Genomic DNA, 26,615 nt, shown 5'->3' with positions numbered 1-26,615 from the left:
TGGGGGGGGGGGTGGGGTCGTTCTAATTTTTACCCATGTGGATATACATGAACAGAGATATGGATTATTAACCGTCGTTTTGAAAATGTGAAAAATCTTTTAAGATGATTTACTTGAATAACCGCTTCCTCTTTTTCACTAAATTAAAGCAAAGTGATTTAATAATGATTTATATTATTTATTGTTTCTAGAAAAATTGTGATAAGAAAAAAAATTAAATTCTTTTACTTTTTTGTTGCTAAGCCTTTTGGAATGAAATGATACTCTTTCTTGAAACATTGGAGATGGAAATTTATAAAATTATTAAACTCTTGGCAATCTGGTTAATCTTGGTATAGCAATCTGGTTAATCTTGGTATAGCAATCTGGTTAATCTTGATATAGCAATCTGGTTAATATTGGTATTGCAATCTGGTTAATCTTGATATTGCAATCTGGTTAATCTTGATATTGCAATCTGGTTAATCTTGATATTGCAATCTTGTTAATCTTGATACAGCATAGTTATACGTAGATATTTCATATTTCAAACTTATATTAGATCTGACACATTACAAAGTTTGTGGAAAAGGCTCAATACTGAACCCGCATCATACAAAACCATTGGCTAAACCCAGTTTAAATTGAACCACGTTTAAAATTCCCATCTCAGATAAGTCCCTAAAATCTGTATTTTGTTAGAATAAATGATGATAAGAATGTGAATAATAATATTTACAATTTTTCTATATAAACATTCTTTACCTGGCCGGATTTAACTTTATAAAACTTGTACCAACCATCATAAATGTTAAAAAAAAATAAACAAAACGTCTAATTTACATTTTTAATATTTTCAACGATTTTTGTAAATCATGAATTAATTTTCCCCTGAATGATATCCGTTTGTTCTAATCGTTATGTATCTTTACAAAATTATGACCTGAATGAAAGTGGACCAATGTTATTATGATTTGTCGAACGTGCTAGAGTGTCTAAGAGTAGGCTCGACTTACCAAAAAAAATGATATTTGAACGTTGAACGATACATATACAACATCTATCTGATGTTCCTGTCTCGAGAAATTGATATAAAACTGTGCAAATTATACAAAAATTCATATCTATGCAATTTTGTATATAAGTTGTAGGTTTTAACAGATCATATTCAGGAAATACGAAACCAATCTGAAAAAGACTATATACTACAGAAACCTGAGAATATCAGGTTTGCTCACGTTATAATTATTTTATTTTTATTTTGCATTTTTAATTCATTGTGATTTCCGTCTGTATCACTTGACAACAATACTGCACTGTCATTGGCTTAAGTTTTGGTGACGTAATACGGACTATACGGACTATATGTAATAATATTATCAATTATATCTATTCAGAATGCAAAATCAAAAATTTAAAAATTATAATAGGAGCAAACCTGAGATTCTCAGAATCCTGTGGGATATAATTATTTCAGATTGGTCTCGTATTTGTTGAATATGTGTCTCAGAAAATGAGAAAGATATATATATGATTGGCGAGGAAGGTATTTTGGAAGTTGAGTTGGGGGAGGGTAGCTTGAGATAGTAGGATATATATAATCAGAAAAATGATGGACTTCTTAATCTTTAACCAGCAATATGATGGACTGCTCTCTCTCTAAGAATCGATGTGGTTGCAAATTAAAGAAGTATATATTGATCAGATCTGGTCACATAAAGAATATAGGGTTCTTTGTACTCGCTTTGACCGCGAGGGTGGTACGCGGGTCGAACAGTTCTTTTCTTCTTTGTAGGAGTTACATCTTGAATCCTTCCTCTTTACTGGTTCTATATCGACTGTGTCTAGCCTGCTTTTTGCAGATTGCCAAATTCAGGGCAAATTTAAAGATAGTAATATTTGACAATATAAACACTTTTAGGCTTAAAAAAGATATAAAAGTGAAAACATGAAAACATATTAATAACTTTTGTTTCAAGGGATCTAAACACCCCTTTAGCTAGGCAGCATAATACTGCGCAAAATATTCACACAGGCTGGTTTTTTGCACAGGTTTATTTCTTTCTAATACTTCTAAAATTCATATTTTCTTGTCAATTGTCATTTGTCATAAATAAAGCATGATATAAAAAGTTTATGGTGTCGTAACTTTTACACAAAATCCAAACTATAGGGATCCCAAACGATTATCAACTAATGTTCAAGATATTGGGATTAGGCTTGGTTTGGGAATAAGGTATATGAATGAGATAGAACCAATTGGAAGTAGGTGGAAAAGGTTGGGAATTGGAAAGGATACCAACTAAAGAGGAAGTTGGGATTGGGATGGAAATCAGCTGTTGAGAAATTTGGGATTGGAAGATTTGGGATTAGGAATCAATGAGAGCTAGGATGAAAATAAGGGTTCTTATATTGGTAGTTAGAGTGATTGGAAAGATTGGGGAAAGGAATAGATGTTTTTTGAGAACCACTGTATTGAAAGAGAATAAGCAAAATATTGAAGTTTAGTATAAAGGTAACGATAGGATAAAATACGTGTGTGTAAAACTAAAAGAGAATAAGTGATTTAGTGGATAAAAATGTTAAATAGGAATGAAGACGACATTTTGGAAAGGATGAAGGTATTATTGTCAAGTTAGAATAAGAGAGAGAAGGGGATATAAAAATCATCTTTAGAATCATTCAATAATCCGACTCATATGATCTGTTTAATACTACACTTACGTATAAATTTGACACAGTTTTATTTCAATTTCTTGAGACATGAACATCAGATTGATGTCTTACAAATAGGTTGTCAAGTACAATAGTCGGCAACACAGAAGGCGTACACTTTCAGTACAGCTGTTTAAACGTCATAAGTGTCAACTCAAATTTTCTGTCTGACAAAACTATAAATAATAGTGATATTTTTTAGACTAAAGTGCTTATCTTTTAGTGAAATTAGTGCAATTTTATGTGTTCTTTATTTCTGTTTGTTTACACTTTTTCATTTAACGTTCTATAGACTAAATAACAGGGTTGAAACTGATATTGTACATAACCCTTTAACATTGTAATTCGAAAGTATAACGTTAAAACATATTTCAGAAATGTTTAATGATATCTTTGGAGAAGTGCTCTGGAAAGGTCTAATCGTGGATAAACCCCCAGATCCAGGGGAAATACAGGCAACAAGAAACGGTAATTTTCTAACGAAATGTCGTCTTCTAAGGATATTTAATTTTTTTCTCAAATGTCGTATTTTACTATTTTTGAGAACACGTACGAAATATATAAAAAATTTCAAAAGTGCTTTAATCATGAAATTATTGGAAAGTCTATGTAGATATATATTATAAACAGGGTGTCCCAAACAAAAATTTGGAGACTATTTAGTTTACATAGATATACAGTGAAAAAATTAAGCCACCAAAAGAAGTAAAAATACTCTATCTGATTTTGAGTTGTAAATATTTTTTACGTATTCCTACAAAGACGACATTTACCTCCACCGAATCTGGGAAATAATACCAACTAATTAGAGGACATGTCGTCTTTCTTTTTTCATTTGACACATATGACGTTGTGCGCAGTTGGTCGATTTTTCTGTTGCCATCTATTGTACTTGACAACCTATTTGGATGTCTTATATGTATCGTTCTCAGGTTTCATCCTATACCCCCTTTCATTTTTCCTTAACAGTCCCTTTAATATTTAAATTAGTCCAGACAATCGTAATTAAGAGCTATTTATGGGACTGTAAGTGTTATTCAAATATGGTGATCCCCGATTTACAACGGTACCCTTGAAACCTTAAATTGATCAAAAATGTGAAAGATAACGTCGTTTTCTGCCTTAAAGAGTGATAAATCCCCTGAAATTTATCTTGTCTTTGTTTATAAGCAAGAAATGCGCAAGTCACTTTGGCTACCGTTTTAAATCAGGCATTTTCATCTTTATATGGAGGGTCACTTGTAATTAATTGGACTTACAGTCCCTTTAATGTTATATTGTCGAATATACTCTATATTAGAATATAAATGAAGAAATTATGTTACTTTTCTTATTAAAAACAATATAAATTCTGATAATATCCTTTATCGTTTCTGCTAATTATAAACTCGCAAGTCTATTTTACGGAAAACTTCAGTTGAAATTAATCGAATTTTAGAATTTTAGGAAAACTCGAACAATTTAGCTTCGGCAATAAAACAAAAAAAAGAATTATTATCAGTATTATTATTTCATTTCTGTTCTCATTGTTATCATTATTTGTTTTGGGCTTTTAACATTTTTTAGCTTTCACCTGTATTAGATCCTCCATACGATGCCTCGAGAGTATAGGAGTTTAGAATACCGAGGTTACGGAATACAATCCGTCCTGTAGACTCCTTGGACCGGGATATAATAATAATAATGATAATAATGATAATAATAATAATAATAATAATAATAATAATAATAATAATAATAACACTAGTAATAATAATTCAAAATCCTTGCCTGCAGTCCTCGAAGTTAAACCTATCCTTGGCATTTTTATGTAGAAGAAGAGGAAATATTTGCTCCTTTAAATATTTTTGACTTTTCTTCCTGTTTTCACAACCGTACATGAAAACGTTGTACTTCCGTGAATGTGCATGGAAATCGCAGTACAAGGTTATATTCCTTTCCTCTGTGCATTACAATATTACAAAAAAAGTTTTAAAAATGAATACACATTCTTTGGAAACAAGTTAATCAAAATGAGTGTTTTGAATTCCGAATGGGATTCAGAAAGAGTTTTTCCACCAGTTTAAAAATACTTTCTTGGCAAATTGTTAGACATGAATCCAAATATTAGAAATCCCTGTGCAGCCCTTTTTAAGAAAAAGTAGTGCGTTCAGACTTAGAAAAGGCGTTTGACTCAAAAGTTTTCTAGAGATGGTAGGGAAACCCGAAATCTTCATATGATATTATTTGTCAATTTAAGAATGTTAAATTGGAAGAAAATTACCATAAAAATAATCTCCCACAATTTTAAGTTTCAAACCTCAAATAATAAAATCAAAAATTAAAATTCTTTCAGTTGGAAAATATTAGTTTCTCAACTATTCGTCTAAAGAGGCTAAAATGCAATTACTGAATTACCAGGCGTGCCCAGGGTTTAAAAACATACAAAAAAACCTATTTTCCGCCTGTGCCCCGCCTGGGGTACCAATGGGTTCCTCAAAAAAATTCAGCCAATTCGGTTCAGTAGTTTGCTTAGCTATCAAAATCTTTATTACCATTTGTTTTTAACTTAAAGAAAATAAACAAAGAAAAAAATTTGTTCAAATAAAAGGGGCGGTTTATAACGGTTTATAACGGTATATAACGTTATACAACGGTATATAAGAACACATATATATATGCGAAGAGTTTTATTAAATAGTTTAAAACAAAAACGTCATTCATTCAGTTTTCTACCGATTATAAATGTATTTGTATATAAAAAGTAGTAATCTCTGTTTATATGTTTGTCTATTTAGATGTCCGACAGTCCGACCATAACTCAGAAACCTCTTGACCGATTGGCTTCAAATTTTTATTGGGAAACTATGGTAGAACCCCTGAAATATTCTTAGCCTGGTTTAAAACTTCTAAGTTGAGTTTGGGGACTTTTATAAGGAAAGTTTAGATCCCAGGCAAAGCTGGGTTCTAAACGTTTACTATAATTATTAATAAAATTGAGTCTTTGCCGCAACATCTGATTTTCTAATTCATATATCTTTTTAACCAAATGTTGTAGACCTTAAATAATTCAAACAATAAATTCTGTTATATCAAATAATCTAAGTTTTAAATAGCAAAGGTTTACACCATTATGTTGCAAAGATATAGGGATTGGATAATCTTAGTTTGTGACAAAGACTCAATTACTTTAAATATAAGGATAGGCTTCTCAGCTTCTCACATTTGTATTAATATGATTATTATTGTTCCTAATATTTTCGAGATCAGCTCCTTGACATGGAAAACAGTAGGAAAAGCTTCTTTTGTAACTTGTTTATATTGTCTGTTCAAATCCCCGCCAGCAAGGTTGCATCTAAACAGTTTAATATAGTCTAAAACCATAGATTAATAACAAAACAGATAGAACACTAGATGACGTCTTTTCAAAATTTAGGGGTTTTTCGTCCACGTTAACCCTGAAGCAGAAGCCCAAAGGAGGCATGCCGCGTTGAATTACAAGACAGAGCGAGCATGCGCGTAACACCTTTGGGCTTTTGCCTCAGGGTTATTGTGAACCGAAAACCTCGAAATCTTGAAAAGACGACATGTAGAGATATCTGTATTGTTATTAATCTATGTCTGAAACAATTACAACTTACATTATTGTTTTTTTAAAATAGTAAAATATGCGACATCATCGGCACACTCTCAATTTCTATTTCCCTGTATCTTTTTGATCCAATGTTGTATGAACTATCAATTCTGTTAGATCAAATAATCTAAGTTTGCAATATCAAAGGTTTTTATTATCAGGTTTACACCACCACCTTTACCATTAAGATTCCGCAACTTCTTTTGTTTTCAAGCTATCCTGAGATGAAATTTTATAAACTTAAACCCGAGTGAAACCCAGAGTTTGGCTCAGATAGAACACAAGTCAGGATTAGCTCTGATTCGACCAATTAGAAACTGTAAATAAAACTTTATCTCTGTAATCTATATATGTACAATGTACATATATAACTCCATTGAACCCATATTGTGAATAGCTTTACTACGTTATATGTAACAATGCATAACTTGTGATTACATCTATTAAACTTAATCTTTAATATACTCAGTTGGTATAGCTACTCCATATGTATTATGGCGAGAGAGTAATCGTTCCTCGTTTGAACAAACGAGTTGGGGAGATCACACCCATTGGTTTGGCAATTGATAGTTTACAAGCTAGTGTCAGTGTTGACATTGATAGCTGACGAGATCGTACCCATTGGTTTGGCACTGATTGTTTACAAGATAGTGTCCGTGTTGACATCAATAGCTGACAAGATCATGCCCATTGCATGGTTTGGCATTGATAGTTTACAAGTTAGTGTCCATGGAAACATCGATAGCTGACTAGATTTTGCCCATTGGTTTGGCATTGATAGTTCACTAGCTAGTGTCCATGTTGACATCAATAGCTGAGGAGATCATGCCCACTGGTTTGGCACTGATAGTTTACAAGCTAGTGTCCATGGAAACATCGATAGCTGACGAGATTGTTCCCATTGGTTTGGCATTAATAGTTTACATGCTAGTGTCCATGTTGACATCGATAGCTCAGGAGATCGTGCCCATTGGTTTGGCATGGATATTTTACAAGCTAGTGTCCGGGTTGACATCAATAGCTCAGGAGATTGTGCCCATTGGTTTGGCATTGATAAAACAACTACTGGAAACTTATGAAGTTTCGAATAGTTCAAAACTGTATTCCGGAAAAGTTTGCTTTTTAAAAATATATTGCGAAGTTTTAATCCTGGGGGCAAAAATAAGCATAAAAAATGTGTTCAACCACATCTGTGCCTTGATTAGAGAAAATACTAGCATGGTAGTGGAGATAAATAGTGACAAGAACTAAGACTGAATCTCAAGAGATTAGTAAAACAACCAGAATTCTCATTTTAAAATAATTTTAGATTATTTCTACTTTTTCGAATTTCATTGTTTACCAAAATATTTTTGGAATTCAGCTAGATTTTATAAATATTTAATCCTAGATTCAACAGAATGAGAAAATGCCGTCATGAATGCGAATTCAAAAATTAAACCACACATTTCAATTTAAACATGCATTAGTAAGTTATGTAAACAAAGTATAATGTAATAATTACAAACATCTAAAAACATCAAGTCCCTCATCTAAACTTTAAACTAAAAAAATTGCAAGTATTATTGAAATTTTTTTATATGTTTTTAATTATAATTCCTCTATTTAAAGAACTATTGAGAAGAACAAACAAAGTTTTGAATTTCTAATACCTACCCGGGTAGCATAAATCATACTTAGCGTAAAATCAAAACTAGAGTAGCTACGAGTCGTGCCACTAATGTCGTAAAAAATCATATCATTCTTTGAAAAACGTATGTGGTTTTTATGTGATTTGTGTGTTGCTAAGAACATTTTTGTGAGTATTACTCTCTCGAGAACTGAAGTGAAGTGAAGGGAAGAATTTTTTATCAAAAAAAAATATTGTATACAAAATGGAATGTATATAAAAGTGATAATATAATGTCGACAATACATCACTTTTACAATTTTAATCAAACATTTTGAAAAATTCTGGAAAGACGATAAAAATTTATTATAATTTTACTGGAAAATAAATTTACAGATGATACCAAACGTGTCAGAGATGAAATCAAAAAAAAATATCAAAATCATTTTGAATAAAAGTTTTGTCCATTTTGTAAAATAGTTTTGAAGTGTTGAATACTGTTGGATAGTTCTGGGCAGAAAGTTTTCATGTAAATAAAGAAACAAGGGACAAGAGACAGAAGGACAGGGGGACAGAAGGACAGGGGGACAGAAGGACAGGGGGACAAGGGGACAAGGGGCAAGGGGTAAGGGGCAATAAAACAAGAAATCAGGGGACAAGGAAGCAAAGAAACAAGTGGACAAGGAAACAAGGGACAAGTAGACAAGGAGACAAATAAAACAAGGGGACAGAGCGACAAGGAAACAAGTACACAAGGAGACAAGTAAACAAGCGGAAAATGAAACAAGGGGATAAGGAACTATTTATACTATTTATAAACCTTGGTAGAGCGCAGAATTCCTTTCTATCTAAACTATATATAAACCTTGGTTGAGCGCAGAACTGTATTCCTTATTATATCTATTATGAATCGCTGGCAACTCTTATAACTATATAACCTTGGTATATAAACTATATATAAAACTTGGTAGAGTGGAGAATTGCATTCCTACCTAAACTATATAAACCTTGGTAAAGTGCAGAATTGCATTCCTACCTAAACTATATATAAACCTTGGTAGAGTAGAGAATTGCATTCATACCTAAACTATATAAACCTTAGTAGAGTACAGAATTGCATTCCTACCTAAACTATATAAACCTTGGTAGAGTGGAGAATTGCATTCCTACCTAAACTATATATAAACCTTGGTAGAGTGGAGAATTGCATTCCTACCTAAACTATATATAAACCTTGGTTGAGTGCAGAACTGTATTCCTACCTAAACTATATAATCCTTGATAGAGTGCAGAATTGCATTCCTACCTAAACTATATAAACCTTGGTTGAGCGCAGAACTGTATTCCTTATTATATCTATTATGAATCGCTGGCAACTCTTATAACTATATAACCTTGGTATATAAACTATATATAAAACTTGGTAGAGTGGAGAATTGCATTCCTACCTAAACTATATAAACCTTGGTAAAGTGCAGAATTGCATTCCTACCTAAACTATATATAAACCTTGGTAGAGTAGAGAATTGCATTCATACCTAAACTATATAAACCTTAGTAGAGTGCAGAATTGCATTCCTACCTAATCTATATAAACCTTGGTAGATTGCAGAATTGCATTCCTACCTAAACTATATATAAACCTTGGTAGAGTGCAGAATTGCATTCCTACCTAAACTATATAAACCTTGGTAGAGTGCAGAATTGCACTCTTCAGGAGGAATATAACAGGATATCAGGATATCAGGACTCTGCAACCGACGGTTCTAGGTTTTAAATTTCACAGTTACGACCTTGTTCAAAATCGATTTGATGCAGATATATATAAAATTTTGTAGAATTTTGAGTTTTGTAAAATATTTTTTAAATGTTTGAGCAAAAATGGATTTCTTTAAATAAATAAAATATATTGTTGATGCAGGATGCATTGGTTAAAAGTTTTAAACAAAACCATCTGTAAAATATTTTGAAATTATGAAAAGAAAAAACTTCAAAGTGTCCCCTGCGGTCTTTTTAGACCTCTTGCCTTGAGATTAATAATGTTGAAATGATTTACATTAAAAATTTCAGTGAAAAATATAATTTTTCAAATTTTCATATTTTTAGTTTCTTTCTTTATTTGTTTGTAATCAGCATTAAACTTTAAATTATTCCCACTAAAGCATACAATTAATTCTCTCTGTACTAATTTTGCTAAAATATATGAAATTTTAGTCATTTCCTTTAATTCGTGAAAATTTCAATGTTGTGTATTGTATATTATACTCTAAAGTAAGGTTTTGTGACAAGTTCATTTAAAAAGACATCATCAAAGACTAAAATACACGAGGGTGACAAGCCACGTTAGACTGAAGTAAATTGGAGGTAAATCTTATCTGTTTTCAATCATAACTACTCTTAAATTACAGTTTTAGAGAGAGAGAAAAATATTTTTTATTTTTAAAATGTAACGTTGCGTTTTTCATACTTAGAATAAAAACTAGATAATCCAAGATGTCACAAAGTCGTACTAGTAATGTCAATTTATCTTGACCTTCTCATTCTGTTTAGCTTGCAGTGAAGCTACAGATTCTGCTTTTCCAGAACGTCTTTGTGAAGGAAAACTTCATACCATAAAATTAGTGAAGGAAATGCAATTATTTTTGTTTGAAAGATTTCTATCTTGAGAAGAAAATAGACGACCCAAAACAATTAAATAGGGATTTTTTGCCCATTTATTGTTTAGGCTTATTCAAATTTGGAAATGCTTCTTTATTTTGCAAAGCTTTGCAAATACATTAATCCGCAATACATAGCAGAAGAAAAAACACACTTTTTGAAATGCTCCTATTTCAAGGAACTTGCTGTTTCTAGAAGGGTTTAAATGTTTTATGGGAATTTTTATCTATGTTTGTTTGTGTTATGTTTATGAATGTTTGTATTCCCAACACCAATTTGTGTTCCTAACACTACCTTGTGTTCCCAACACTATACCTTGTGTTTCTAACACTACCTTGTGTTCCCAACACTATACCTTGTGTTTCTAACACTACCTTGTGTTCCCATCACTATCTTGTGTTCCCAACACTATCTTTTGTTCCTAATACTACCTTGTGTTACCACCACTACCTTGTGTTCCCACCACTACCTTGTGTTCTCACCACTACCTTTTGTTCCCAACAATACCTTGTATTTTCAATACTACCTTGTGTTCCCATAACTACCTTGAGTTCCCAACACTACCTTGTGTTCCCACCACTACCTTGTGTTCCCAACAATAACTTGTGTTTCCATAACCACCTTGTGTTCCCGAAACAACCTTGTGTTTCCAAAACTACCATATGTTCCCAACACTATACCTTGTGTTCCCAACACTTTTTTGTGTTCCCAAAAATATTTTGTGTTTCCAACACTACCTTGTGTTCCCAATACTACCTGTGTTCCTAACAGTACTTTGTGTTCCTGACGATACCTTGTGTTCCCAACAATACCTTGGGATCCCAATAATACCTTGTGTTCCCAACAATAACTCCGTCCGGATTGAGCATTGGAACAATCTTGAATATGAAGAGGTTCCTGAGGTTCCTGGCGGCCTCTGATCCCCCTGTCAGATAGTGGAGGACACCACGCATGACCCATGAGCTAGGACTCTCTCCAGGATGTACCCTGCCGGTAAGAACAACAATCTGCTTGTTCTTATCTTCTATAGGAGAATCCTAGTACACAGTACACATGCTTTTAATCCAAGCAAGAAAAAAAAACTACTTTTGCGTTAGTGTCTTAATAAGGTGTGCTGAATGTAATTGAACATTAACAAAAACAGCGGATCCAATAAAGCCTAAATCTGTTTAAACGAAAAAGAGATTTTGTCATTTTCAAACTGAACAGGGAAATGGTTCATTCACATGCCATAGAATTTACGCGGGGCGCGCGCATTCGTGAAATACAGGAGGCACGAGGAATCGTGCATTTTTCTATTAACCTCAATTATATCTATCTATAACTTTTATACTTAAATGTTTAAAATGAAGTACTGATATTTCAGAGGTTGTTGAAAATTATGCTACCAGAGCCAGAATTTAATGAATGAATCCACCAAAACCCGGTCTCAATTAAGTGCTGTATTAAATCTTGAAACATTGAATACAATTTTAAGAGAAACCAACTGTACTTAAGCCGCTTCTTGAATTTAAGCAGCGGCTCAAATTCTTTAAACTCGGCCTCAGTCCATTTCAATGCTTGATTTTTTATTGTTTGTTTGGAAACATAAAATGCAATTAGTTCCGGTTAATTTCCAAACCAATACTTTACTTCCGGATAGAGAACAAACTGGGAAATCGATAAATAAATAATTTTCTATTTTTACAATTTTAATTTCTTTAGAATAGAATTAAAAATGTGTTCCTGATTTGTTATAGTAAGTAATGGAACGTTGTTCCCTGCCAGGGTTTGACAGAGGACCTTGCTGGAGCAAAACCTGGAACGGATTGGATCCATCATAATTTTCTCCAGGTCCTCAACCATATCAGAGTATCTAGAGTCCCATCAGGAATAAGAAAGAAATTTTCTATTCCGTATATCGTAGTAGTATAATGGTGTAAACCTTTGAGATTTTAAGCTTAGAATTATATTATTTGATCAAACAGAACACATAGTTTGACATATCTAAGGTCTGCGACATTGGGTTGCAAAGATATATAGATAAGAAAATCTGAGCTTGTGGCAAAAGATAACAAAAGACAAAGTAAATAACATAAAAATTTCTAGTTTTGTTGCTAGTCTTGATAATTGAGTCATGATGAGTATAAATTCTTATTAAATATTCTAATGCAAGGTAGATCAGGTTTTATGCATTAAATTGAAATTATGTTGCATCTGAATGATGTGCACTTTTCAGTGCAACATAGAAAAGGATAGAGATAAGGATATAGATACTTGTACATTGCAGTTAAAGAGACTGTTCGTGTAATTTACAGTGACCCTCCATGCAAAGTTGACAATGCCCGATTCACAACAGTACCATTAAAACCTTTATCTGATCAGAAATTTAAAAGATATTGTCACTTTTCTAGGGTTAAACGTTTTTAAATCCTAGATTTTTCTGCAGTAGAAATGAGCAAGTCGCATTTGTAGTGAAACCCCCAATTGATAATAATCAGTTTTCCAAATGATAAAAATGTATATCTATCTCATGCTTGAAAAGACAAAACTTTTATGGGTACAATTGTGAATCGAGCATTTCCATAATTGCCAGGATCCTCACTTGAAATTACGCTTAGAATCCCTTTAAGAAGATAAGTAGGAGGATATTGGTGTTTGCAGTTAAGAAGATAAGTAGAAGAATATGGGTGTTTATAGTTAAGAAGATAAGTAGAAGAATATGGGTGTTTTATAGTTAAGGAGATAAGAAGAAGGATATTGATGTTTGTAGTTAAGAAAATAAGTAGAAGGATATTGATGTTTGTAGTTAAGAAGATAAGTAGAAGAATATGGATGTTTGTATAGTTAAGAAGATAAGTAGAAGAATATGGGTGTTTATAGTTAAGAAGATAAGTAGAAGAATATGGGTGTTTTATAGTTAAGGAGATAAGAAGAAGGATATTGATGTTTGTAGTTAAGAAAATAAGTAGAAGGATATTGATGTTTGTAGTTAAGAAGATAAGTAGAAGAATATGGATGTTTGTATAGTTAAGAAGATAAGTAGAAGAATATGGATGTTTGTAGTTAAGAAGATAAGAAGAAGGATATGGTTGTTTATAGTTAAGGAGATAAGTAGAAGGATATGAATGTGTGTAGTTAAGAAGATAAGAAGAAGGATATTGATGTTTGTAGTTAAGAAGATAAGTAGAAGGATATGGATGTTTTTAGTTAAGAAGATAAGTAGAAGAATATGGGTGTTTATAGTTAAGAAGATAAGTAGAAGAATATGGATGTTTGTAGTTAAGAAGATAAGTAGAAGGATGTTGATGTTTGTAGTTAAGAAAATAAGTAGAAGGATATGGATGTTTATAGTTAAGAAGATAAATATAAGAATATGGTTGTTTATAGTTAAGGAGATAAGAAGAAGGATATTGATGTTTGTAGTTAAGAAGATAAGTAGATGGATATGAATGTTTGTAGTTATAGAAGATAATTAGAAGGGTATGGATGTTTCCAGAATATATTTCCTTGGAAAGCATATCGTTTAAACTGTAGTATATTGCTAGGATGAAAGTAAAATGAAAAAGGAAAAAGAAACATTTTCTAGGTTTTCTACTTGAACCTTTGCACAGTTTATCATCTTTGAATTCTGCAAACCTTGCTTTTAGAATTTTACTTACATCGGAAAAAGCATCTGAGTACATCAAGGTTCAGGATAGAATTGTTTGTAATTTTCTTTTTTAAAGGGACTGTCGGCGTAATTTTATGTGACACTCAATTTTAGATTTACATGCCTGATTGACAACGGTGCCCTTTCAAATTTTAATCTGGATAACGGAAAGAATGACATCGTCGTTTTCTGTTAAACAAAAAAAAATATATTCTGTCAATTTACTTATTTGTCTAGCCTGCACATATTCACAAAGGAATTGAGCCTTTGCCACAAACCTGATATGGTGTAAACCTTTGATATTTTAAACTTAGATTATTTATTTAGTAGGATTTATATTTTGAAATATCTAAGGTCACTGGGTTGCATAGATAGGGATTATAAAATAAGAGTTTGTGGCAAAAACTTAGTTCCTTTCTGTTTCTAAAATCTCTCATATAACTCCAATATGAATATTTCTATTCCATAATGTTCCTGTAGGGATAGCAATGTGCCAGATAAACTTCGTCCTCACTATGCGGAAACATCAAGGAGAAGGACATAACAAACCGTCCTGGTCCTCCTGTCCCTGAAGAGACGTCCTTATAATATCTGATTTTATCTCCGGTCCTAGTCCAACCTACCCTTGTCCTCTTGGCCTCTTTAGTAGAGTAGAGGACGGGTTTCATCCCGACCGAGTACTGTGAGTCCGACTTGGAGAAGTTAACGATAGAGAACTTGTATTCAAAATCCTTTCTCATGTTTCCGACCTTAAAGTAAAGATTGGCGCGTTCGTTTTATCAAGTTCGTTCAAACGATTTAGAAATTATTCTTTAACGGTCTGACTTATCCAAAAATGAGAATGATCGTTAACTTCAGTGGTAGGCGATTATATCAATACAATGAAGATGACTTTAGATTTTAGTTTTGATTTATATCAAGTTGTTAAACATTATGGATAAACATAAACAGAGAAGTCAAGAGAAGCTGTCAATTAAAAAAGCTTTTCTTTGAATACTTCCAAATTTGTAATTAGAAAAAAGCATTTAAACAAAACGTTTAAAAAAGAGTTTTCTTTATTTTATTGATATAATTGCCTACCACTGTTTTATAAATCATCCGTTTTTGTTTGTTCTTTCGTTTGTTTTCTAAAAGCGATCGTTTTTGTATTTCTCTGAACGATCCAATTTTCGTTCTTCATTCGTTAATCTTTCTGAACAACACCATCACGTTCGTTTTCAAATATTTTGTTCGTTCACAAAAACGACGTCCATCTTTACCCTAAAGTAGAACCACTGGCAGTGTTTAGTTGTATACAAATCAGGACGAAGATGCAGTTCGTAATAGCTCTCCGTGATTCTCACAGCTTTCATCAGGTTTCCGGACTCAAACCTGCTCTCGAACACGAGGCTGTCCTCTGCTATATCCTTGGGTAGAGGCCCTTTCAACCGGTTCTTAAGCTTAGATTCTCCCAGGAGGGTTTTAGTAACAAACTTGAGATCACATCTAGGGTTGTAATTATAAACAACATTTCCGAAATCCTCGCCCAGGGGTTGGATTTTCTGCTCCCGCCCTTAAACATTATAAAGAATTTGAAATAAAAAAGGAATCGAGTCTTTTCTACAAACTCAAATTTATATTAACCTTTTGGTGTAGACCATTGATATTTCAAACTTAGAATATTTGATCTAACAGAATTTATATTTATCAAATAACTTAAGTCTACAATATCGGGTTGCACAGATATTGGGATTAGAAAATCAGAGTTTGTGGCAAAGACTCAATTCCTTTGTGAAAAATTGACTTAAAGTTGTTAAAATAAAATAATATGAAATAAAAATTTTAATTGAATACTTTCATTTTTCATGAGTTTTGAATATTTGTCACCAAAAAAAAATTTTTTTTGTACCTGTTGGATCATAAAACATTTCTATTTTGTTTGGGAGACCTTCAACATGAACAATACTATCGGGAAGAAACTAAAAAAATACAGGGTGAGTCAAAAAAAGTGTGATTAGAAATTTTCCTAAAATAAGACCAGAACTGAAAATTGCGAATTTTTTATTACAATTTTGCAATTTTTTGTGATTCTGTGATTCAATCTTTATAATTTTTATAATTTGATATAAATAATATATGTACACATTTTCTGACTTTTGATTTTGAGAAAAAAGGTTCGCGGATGGCCATTTGAGTAACTAAAAAAAATAAAAAATTCTAAAAATATTGAAAAAAATCCATACAGGAGAGTTGAAAAAAATGTACAATTTTGCAACAGTCACCGCTAATCACACTTTTTTTTGACTCACCCTGTATATTTTATCAAAATAATTTAATTTTTACAGATATTTAAATGCATTAATCGCAGTTTCTAATTGAAATTAATATTCCAAAAAATCTAAAAATATCACTTTCAGTTCTTGGATTCACTTAAAGAGACTGTTATAATTTCAAGTTTTCAATATCAACTGACCATCCAGGCAAAGAGGTGAATATCCGATTTACAAAGATACCATTTAATTCGTTGACTTTATCATAGTGTTTCTCTAAAAAATCGTAGTGTATTAAATTAGCTAGCGTTACAGTGCAGTCAACTCGGACGTTACATATATATTTCAATGTCAAGGCGCGGATTTCCAAAATGTAAATGAAAATATCTATATTCTGAAATTTCTGGAAAGTAAATGATAATATTTCTTAAATATAAAATAGCGTCAGCTAAACTTTTCAAAAACTACGATCAGTTAGAAGTTTAGAGGACACGATTTTCAGTCAAAGGGTATTGTTGTGAATCGGATAAATGTTTAAAGGGTATTGTTATGAATTGGATAAATGTTTAAAGGGTATTGTTATGAATTGAATAAATGTTTAAAGGGTATTGTTGTGAATTGAATAAATGTTTAAAGGGTATTGTTGTGAATTGAATAAATGTTTAAAGGGTATTGTTGTGAATTGGATAAATGTTTAAAGGGTGTTGTTATGAATTGAATAAATGTTTAAAGGGTATTGTTGTGAATTGAATAAATGTTTAAAGGGTATTGTTGTGAATTGGATAAATGTTTAAAGGGTATTAATTAGATAAATGTTTAAAGGGTATTGTTGTGAATTGGATAAATGTTTAAAGGGTATTGTTGTAAATTGGATAAATGTTTAAAGGGTATTGTTGTGATTTGAATAAATGTTTAAAGGGTATTGTTGTGATTTGAATAAATTTTTAAAGGGTATTGTTGTGAATTGAATAAATGTTTAAAGGGTATTGTTGTTAATTGGATAAATGTTTAAAGGGTATTGTTGTGAATTGAATAATTGTTTAAAGGGTATTGTTGTGAATTGAATAAATGTTTAAAGGGTATTGTTATGATTCGAATAAATATTTAAAGGGCATTGTTGTGAATTGGATAAATGTTGAAAGGGTATTGTTATGAATTGAATAAATGTTTAAAGGGTATTGTTATGAATTGGATAAATGTAAAGTCTGATAAAATTGTATATTCTCTTTAAACAAAAAGAAAAATAACTAATTTAGTTTAGCATGAAATATTTTTTGTTTTTCATTTTTTTTATATAAATTAAAACAGTGCAAAAGTTCGTGTAGTTTGCACTGAAAGAATTTCTCTTTTTATAAAAGATAATCAATCACCAATATATATATACAGACTACACTAGCAAATTTACAAGGAGTATCAACTTTATAAACAAAATTTCTAAAAAAAGTTTTTTAATTTAATAAATATTTTCTGCCCAATGGAAGTAAAATATTTACATTCTTTTGTTAAGCTTTGAAATCTCCATGGCTACAAATGTTAACACGGTCCAACATTTCGGAACGAAGGATGTGAACTGGCAATCCTTTGAAAATAAGCCAAGCCTAATTAGTGAATAATATTGATAAATGTGTGGATCGATCTGTGTAACATTTTCCAATTGCAGTGTTTACAATGAAATATGCGACTTTTTTGACTAATTCAAACTTTAAATCTAAAGGTCAAAAACTCTTATTTGGATTTTTGTCTAAATATTATCATTTAATATAGAAAATATAGTTTGTTTGTAGCAAAAAGCGTGTGATTTTTATGTTATGTAAACTTGCAGTACGTTGTTCGTCATGAATGATTTAATGTTTCAAACTTAGACATGAGATTGTTCATCGAATACTTAACATGATTAGCTCAAATCATGCGACATTATTAAATTACACTGTAAAATTTGGGCATAGATAAATTAACTGCGTTATAATCCTTTAAATATTTATCTTAAGTTTTAACTGTACGATAAATGCATAATACGATGGTCTTAATCATGTGATATCAATAACATCGTAGCAATTGAATTACGTCAATTCCTAAGCTATTGAATAGTATCAGTTGATTGAGACTCTGCTTTTGATAACGTTATCAGAAGCCTAAGTAACGTTGGAAGACAGCTTCGGTTCTCGTTGAAACATACAAGCGGAGATCTTTGTTATTTGATTTAGCATTAAATCAATAGTAAGCTTGAAAATGGAACTTTTGGTACTCGTTGAATTATACAAGTTAAGAAATTGCCTGTTAGCAATTTCATTGGACTGTGTGTCCTTTAGAACCAGGGAATTAAGCCTGGTTGAGAAATTGCCAGTGCGCAATTTCATTGGACTGTGTGTTCTTTAGGACTAGGAAGTTAATCCTGGTAGCAATTTCATTGGACTGTGTGTCCTTTAGAACCAGGGAATTAAGCCTGGTTGAGAAATTGCCAGTGACGCAATTTCATTGGACTGTGTGTTCTTTAGGACTAGGAAGTTAATCCTGGTTGATACTTGGACTGTGTGTCCTTTAGAACCGGGTAGTTAAGCCTGGTTGAGATATTCCCTTGTTGGCATTTAGAATCAAAATACTTGTTCTGGTTGATCTTGGTAACGAGTAGACCTGGATAGATACGTCTCAAGTAAATTGTTATGGAGTAGGTATTTGTTACATATTAATCAAATGATTTTGCAATGCAATAAACAAGTTTACTGTTGCAGAAACCTTGAACTCTTTGTAAAGTCAGTTTGAAGTTTAAACCTAATTTTTTGTGGATAACCTTTACATATTATTAGTACTTTTTACTTCTCATTCAATAATTCTTGACAGCACAGGAAGAAATAGATTTGTTGACAGAAAATCAAAAAACCTTGTGTTTGTACTGCATTAATCAATCAAACATGTGTTTGTATTACAGCAATACAACAAACTTTTGTTTTTATTACATCAATACAACAAACTTGTGCTTGTATTACAGCATTACAACAAACTTGTGTTTGTACTACATTTATCCAACAAACTTGTGTTTGTATTACATCAATACAACAAACTTGTGTTTGTACTACATTTATCTACAACAAACTTGTGTTTGTACTACATTTATCCAACAAACTTGTGTTTGTATTACACCAATACAACAAACTTATGTTTGTATTACATCAATACAACAGACTTGTGTTTGTATTACATCAATACAACAAACTTGTGTTTGTATTACATCAATACAACAAACTTGTGTTTGTATTACATTAATACAACAAACTTGTGTTTGTATTACATTAAACTTATAAAATAAAGTAACAGAAAGACTTGTGTTTTCTATCACTGCAGATATATAATCAAAACTTCTTTTATACTTTTATAATTCATAATTCAGGGTGAAGGATTACAAGCTTTCGCCATTAAATATTATTTTTACTAGTTTCTAGAACTTCATAGCTGTTGTCAGAAAAAAAAAACTGAGTTCTTGGCCACAAACTTTGATTTTTCAATCCCATTACGTTGTATCAGAACTGAAAGCTTTAGAATTGTTGATACTGAGATCAATGCTTGATCTCCGCTTTATGTTTGTATCCAGAATCCCGAACAACCAAACAGCGGGAAACTTGAAATTTTGCGCGCCATTTAATGAGAGAACTCGTATTGCATTGTCAGTATTAAGTAGTGATATCCAAAGAGAGGGACTTAAGAGCGGAATAAGCAGAAATCAAATGGATATTTAGATTAGGTGAGCGGTATTAACTGTAGGGATTCCAGCGAACAAATGAGAAAAATGAGAACATTTTCGTTCCTATTTCGCTTCCATTTCGCATTTTTTCGTGAAAACTAATTAAACAGATTAAAGCGGACGAGATGAGAAAAATGCGAAATTTTCACCAAACAAACTCACCTTTTCGCTTGCAACCCTAGTATTAGGGTATCCAATTCAAAAGCTGTCTGCAGCTTAGACCAAATATTTTAAGTTTGAAATATAAAAGGTTAATCAATTCTTGTTGCAAAGATATATGGATTATCAAATTTGAGTTTGTGTTAATGACTCAATTTCTTTGATTTAAAAAGGTACCAAAAACTGGTTGCATGGCAATTTCCTTGCTGGAAAAATATATTAGACAATAAGTTATGGAGTAATTTCTGTTTTTGTGCACAAACTCAGATTTTCTAAACCCAATATTTTTGGACCCCTATGTAATAGACCACTAATATCTCAAACAATGGATTATATTAGATAAAAAAGCTTGAAATATTAAATGTTTACACCGCCAGGTTGCAAGGAATTTGAGTTTGTGCAAAAGACTCAGTTTTTTTCATGATTAATATTAATTTGTTAAAAATTAAATTTTAGAATTTAGAAGATTTTAAGAAATGTTATTATTATGGCGTTTTCGTCATAATAATTTTGTTTTGACCTTGTTGTTAATATGGGCATTGGGCATGGGACTCTTCCGAGGGGAGGAAGGCCAGCCGCAACAATTTCTAGTAAGAGCCACATTCTCCTCATTTTCTCGTTCGAGCCACCTCGAAATCCTGGTCCTTCGAATATAATCTTTTTATTGTGTTTAATTCTCCAAGATAAAACATTTTTTTAAGAATCGGGTCACGTTAGAGCATAACGAAATATTAAATCTTTATAAATCGAAAGAAATACTTTCAATAGAATTTAAGTTTTTGAGTACAATGTCCTGAAAAATATTCACCTTTATTACTCGCATTTTTCAGATAATTTAGGAGTAGAATGCCGCAAATAATTCCAAGTTTATAGAACTTTAATATTTTTTGTTAATTTAAGCGAAATCCATAGAATTTTTTGGGGTATATTCCACGGGAAAAATTATAGGCAGAGGTATGCCAAATATTTTGCAATTTATTTTGTATCACGAAAGTTTGCCATTACGGAGGCAGAAGAGATTTAAGTTTCACCTAAATAAAGTTTAACATCATTCTCACGGCTTTGAAGATTTAAACATGATGTAATCATTGCAATACTTTAGTCTATCCATATGTTATACCCTAACGTGGCCTGATTTTTAAAAGATAGCTTTATCTTCAAGATTTAGAAACTTAAAAACGCATAATGAGCGAAGGACGAGGATTTCGAGGTGGCTCGGACGAGACAATGAGGAGAATGTGGCTCGGACGAGAAATTGTTGTGGCTGGCCTTCCTCCCCTCCTCTTCCTCTTGCTATGTTTGTTTTCATCACGAAGACTATTTAGAAGTTTACTTTGATGTGAATTTTAGGTGATCTCCCAACTAAATGAAAAATGTTTTCTAGAATAAAAAATATACAAGATAAAAGCATTTATAATCTTTTGAAAACTAATTTTAAAAAGCTGAAAAAAAGAAAATTGAAAATAAATTTTCTACCGCTTCTAAAAATTCCATTCAATATTGTGAATGTGAACTCTCAATATGTGAACAAAAATCTAAAATATGCAAAGTTTGTATTAATAGATTAATAACTGTTATTTTATCTTTTAAATATTTTGGACATTAAATTTTTTTTTTCATCTAACTAATTTTTGGTAGTAACCTTAAATATTTCAATGTTTGAATTCTGTTAGATAAAAACTCTAAGTTTGAAATATCAAAGGTTTACACCATCAGGTTGCAAAGATAAAGGGATGAGAAAGTTAAAAGATAGGTTTATAGAGGGAAATTAAAATTGGTATCTTAAAAAGTTCGAAATTTATTATATCAAAAATCCACAATTAAAAAACAGAAAATTCCGCGAAAAGTTTTGTATAAAGCGGCGATTACGATGAAAAATGGCGCCTTGAATTGAAAAGCAACAGTTTTTATAGCTAAAAGTTGAACAAGAAACGATCCCTAGTATTCTATATTTAGATTATTCTTGTCAAACATAAAGTTTTGTTTGAATGGGTGACAAATATCAAATTATTTAAATATCATGTCTTCAAGTTTAATCTTGTTTTATATTTTTATTCTATATTTAGCAACAGCTCCCCCCCCATTAATCATTTAAAAGTAAACAAATATCAAAACTTAAAGGAACTTCAGGCGTAATTTAAAGTGACCCTCCATGCAAAATTCGGAATGTCCAATTTCCAACGGTACCCTTTAAACCTTTAAATTATCATCCAGACTAGAGAACTATAAATCTCTCAAAAAGTGTTTAAATTGCAGTAAAAAGGCAGTGTACGCTAGAATATGCAGTGTGAATTTGATTAAATTCAAGGTTGTGGTTGCTGACTCTCGATGCGCTCCAAAGTACGGGAAATGTCGTCTCCAAATTAATGGACAGTTAAAATCCGCAAATGACGTCACAGTTAATGGGTTTGTGGGTACCAAATGAGCCGGCTTGAGCACCCGAAAACAGTCTCTTAGTCAAAAGTTATAATAAAGGTGATATTGTGAATCCGACACGACACTCTACAAATGGAGTGTCACTTGAAATTCCCTTTAATATTACAAATTTTGTTGTGAATTATATCTTGATTTATTAATTTGTTTAAACTAGACCAAGGTTATAAATGTTTTATTGTCTGTGGGAATTCTTGTTTTATTAAAATGTCGGTGGGGATCTATATAGAGGTTTATAATTCACCTTGATTTAATTTCTAGGTTTTATAACAATTATTATGCAGAAAGGAATTAATGCAGTGAGCTCATCAGAAAAATAAGTTTTAAAAAATGCTCGAAACTGACAGTTAAATTCTAATTCTAAACCAAATTAAGGACGTTCCACTGGTTCTACCCAGTTTCCCAAATTAAAGCTTGAGGCAAATTGGTCTCGGGGTACATGAGTTATGATCGGACATCCAAACATCCAAACAGACTCCTTTTATATAGATGATACTTTAAATCAAGGGCTTTCGAATATATTTGATTTACAAAAGTAGAGCTGGGATTTATCTTAATTGTTGAATAATTTACTTACAGTAAGAAGGGTTTTCCTACAATTAAAGCATGTTCTTTCATAATGAAAAAACTTATCGTTCCTTTAAAAAATGTTGATAGCAAAGAACATTCTTGAGTTCTGAAATTGTTCTAACTAATTACTGCAGGTCCCTGGAAAACTTCGTATATCTGCAATAATTCCTAAACTCTGTAACTCTGTAATTGAATTGAATTCCAAGTATTTGAAAATATTTGAACTCAGTTCTTTTGACAAAACACATGATTCTTATCTTTTAATAACTGGAGATAAGAACCTTTAGTTATTTTAAATTGGTTTCTGCAATTTCTTTTCTTGGTGAAAATAAAAGTTGAAAAACATTTTGTAAGCAGAAAAATACTTTTGATCTGTAGCTAAAAGCTCGGGGAGGAGAAATTTATAAACAAAGTGGTTTCACAATTGGTTCAAAAAAATGTATTTTGAAGTGAGAATTTTTGTGTAAAGAAATAAAAAGAGATAGAAAATCAGAGTTTGTGGTAAAAATGAAATTCCCTTTAAAAGTGCCCACATTCCAAATTGAATATCGAGATCAAGTGTTATAGATTAAAGATATTCCACGGCAAAGATCAGACCTCAGTTTACACTATACTGAAAATTCAATTAAAGGTTGCCTAAGCTTCAAAAGAAGTACAAATGTTTGAAAAACCTAAAAACGAAACAAAAAATGATTTTAAAATATAGATAATAATTAATACCTGACATTGAACCGGCCAAAACACTGATTTATTGTTTTGTAGAACTTGCTCCTGGGTTCGCAGATTCCTGCAGATACGGATATTCTCCTCTCCATCCGAACCTGAACAGAATATTGATATATTGATATATTTATATTAATAACCTATATTCTGGGTTCTCAGGTTCCTGGAGATACGGATAGTCTCCTCTCCGTCTGAACCTGAACAGAATATTGATATATCGTTATTCAGAACCTGCTCTAGGGTTCTCTGGTTTCTGGAGATACGGATATTCTCCTTTCCGTCCGAACATGAACAGAAAATTGATATGTTGTTATTCAGAACCTACAGTTCTATAATATTAATCTATTGTCCAGGATATATTAAAGGTCTACGACATAAGGCTGTATGGGATATCAGGAGTAGAAAACTTGAATTTACGTATATAGTTCTATAATAATAATCTATTGTCCAGGATATATTAAAGGTCTACGACATAAGGTTGCATGGTATATCAGGAGTAGAAAACTTGAATTTACATATACAGTTCTATAATAATAATCTATTGTCCAGGATATATTAAAGGTCTACGACATAAGGTTGCATGGGATATCAGGAGTAGAAACCTTGAATTTACATATACACTTCTATAATAATAATCTATTGTCTAGGATATATTAAAGATCTACGACATAAGGTTGCATGAGATATCAGGAGTAGAAAACTTGAATTTACGTATACAGTTCTATAATAATAATCTATTGTCTAGGATATATTAAAGGTCTACGACATAAGGTTGTATGGGATATCAGGAGTAGAAAACTTGAATTTACGTATACAGTTCTATAATAATGATCTATTGTCTAGGATATATTAAAGGTCTACGACATAAGGTTGCATGGGATATCAGGAGTAGAAAACTTAAATTTGAGAAAAGTGATAACTCAGTTCCTATATACATTCTAAAATAAAAAAATAAAAACCTGAATCCAGGGATAGCGTGGGAGACAGTATTCTCCTGTCCTTATTCATCCTGAACCAGAACTCTTAAAATTATCTCAGGTTTTGTCAAGTTTCTATCTGGAAATTACAAGAAAAATTTAATTATATGAAATTTTTTTTGAAAATTTTTTACTTGATCAAAGATACAACGGGGTTGGACCTATAAAACTCATGAATAGGAAGAAGATTACTAGCTCTGATTTATTCATACGTCCAATGAGCATAAAATAGAGAAAATAAGCAGAATTTCACTTAAAGGGAGTGACCGACATCTTATGGTGCGTATGGTAGTTAAACTGAGAATTTAGTACTGTGGAGAATTTTTTTAAGGAGTCTTTGATTTCTGTAATGTTTCATTGTTCACAAAAATTTTATGTACAGATTTCCTCAAGTTTTATTGAAAATACGACATTGAAAGAATTTAAAGAAATCTGCTTGATTTATTGAGAAAATTTTAATCAATTAATATGTTCTTAAACAGCTAATTAGTTAACTGTCGATTTATTTTTCATTTGTTGTCGTCGTTATTTAATAGTTTAAAAATCGATTCTCAAAACGTAACCACCCAAATGGATGATTTTGAACGTCGACTTTGCGCTTAGACTCAGTAATTATAAATCATTAAAACGATTTATATGTTTTAAATGAATCCTAAAAAATTTCTCCGCAATACTACATTCTCAGTTCAACTAGAATACATTACCGGTCACTCCCTTTAAGTCCTTTCAATCTTGCATGGGTAGCATGCTATAAATACACGTCAGCCAAGAATAAACATTAAACATTCCCTGACATTTTTATTTCAGATTTATCACCAACACTTTTCACAAGGGAAGTATTTTGTTTTTTCAAATTTATGTTTTAGTGTCCAATTTATGGTAATGTTACATCGTCTATACGCAACATTCCCCCTTCTGAACTTCTGACCTACTAACTTTCCGACCTAATGCAATATCGGACCTACGCCAGCTGTTTATTGTTGTATTATTTGAGGGTTAGGTTAGGCTAAGACAATTTCTGGGCCGAACGCTGCGTCTAAGACAGCTGCTAGGGGGCCGAACGCCGCAGCTAGGACAGGCTAGGGAGCCGGGCGCTGAGTCCACAAGTCCATATCGCAGCTGTAAATCCACGTGCTAGTAGTTCGGATGTGTAGTATAGCGGATTTGATGTAGGTCAGAAGTGGAGTATAGAGGATTTGCGTAGGTCGAAAAATACACCACCCAATTTATAATGTAAGGATTAGAAATAGTTTACAACTATTAATGTCGTCGTTACAAAAACTTCAAATTTAACAGTTTATAAAAAGATACTAATTAAACAGTATGCATTAAAGTTTCGTACTTAGCTACGGATATTACCATGTTACTCACTTATAGTTTGATATCTTTTTAACTCATTTAAAAAAAGATTCAACATAACAAATTTTGCTTCTGAAATTCAAGCAACTTTATGAATTGACTTAACATGGATTCATGAAACTACAACAAACGCGTAAATAAAGATTTTCAAAAGAAAATAATCTAATATAAATATGAATTTATTTCATTTTTGTAAAACGTTGA

At 31.7% G+C, this 26,615-nt stretch overlaps 1 protein-coding gene across 1 annotated transcript in view; it reads right to left on the bottom strand.

The window, feature by feature from the left end:
• The window catches only part of LOC111709892 (cytosolic carboxypeptidase 2), a 37,928-nt gene extending 12,618 nt beyond the window's left edge, over positions 1–25,310 (bottom strand). The window contains exons 1-10 of the mRNA XM_023483829.1: positions 25,035–25,310; positions 24,073–24,173; positions 16,094–16,163; positions 15,465–15,757; positions 14,683–14,954; positions 12,300–12,432; positions 11,406–11,611; positions 5,925–6,028; positions 4,464–4,636; positions 4,268–4,373 (exon numbers count right to left, since the gene is read on the bottom strand). Of these exons, the coding sequence (XP_023339597.1) occupies positions 4,268–4,373; positions 4,464–4,636; positions 5,925–6,028; positions 11,406–11,611; positions 12,300–12,432; positions 14,683–14,954; positions 15,465–15,757; positions 16,094–16,163; positions 24,073–24,173; positions 25,035–25,083 (1,507 nt within the window). The 5' untranslated portion in view covers positions 25,084–25,310. The remainder of the gene's footprint in view (positions 1–4,267; positions 4,374–4,463; positions 4,637–5,924; positions 6,029–11,405; positions 11,612–12,299; positions 12,433–14,682; positions 14,955–15,464; positions 15,758–16,093; positions 16,164–24,072; positions 24,174–25,034) is intronic.
• Positions 25,311–26,615: the final 1,305 nt, after the last annotated feature.

The sequence above is a fragment of the Eurytemora carolleeae genome, unplaced genomic scaffold (genome assembly GCF_000591075.1).
Source record: "Eurytemora carolleeae unplaced genomic scaffold, Eaff_2.0 scaffold334, whole genome shotgun sequence".
NCBI classification, from domain to species: domain Eukaryota; kingdom Metazoa; phylum Arthropoda; class Copepoda; order Calanoida; family Temoridae; genus Eurytemora; species Eurytemora carolleeae.
This window is presented reverse-complemented; position numbering and strand designations above follow the sequence as displayed.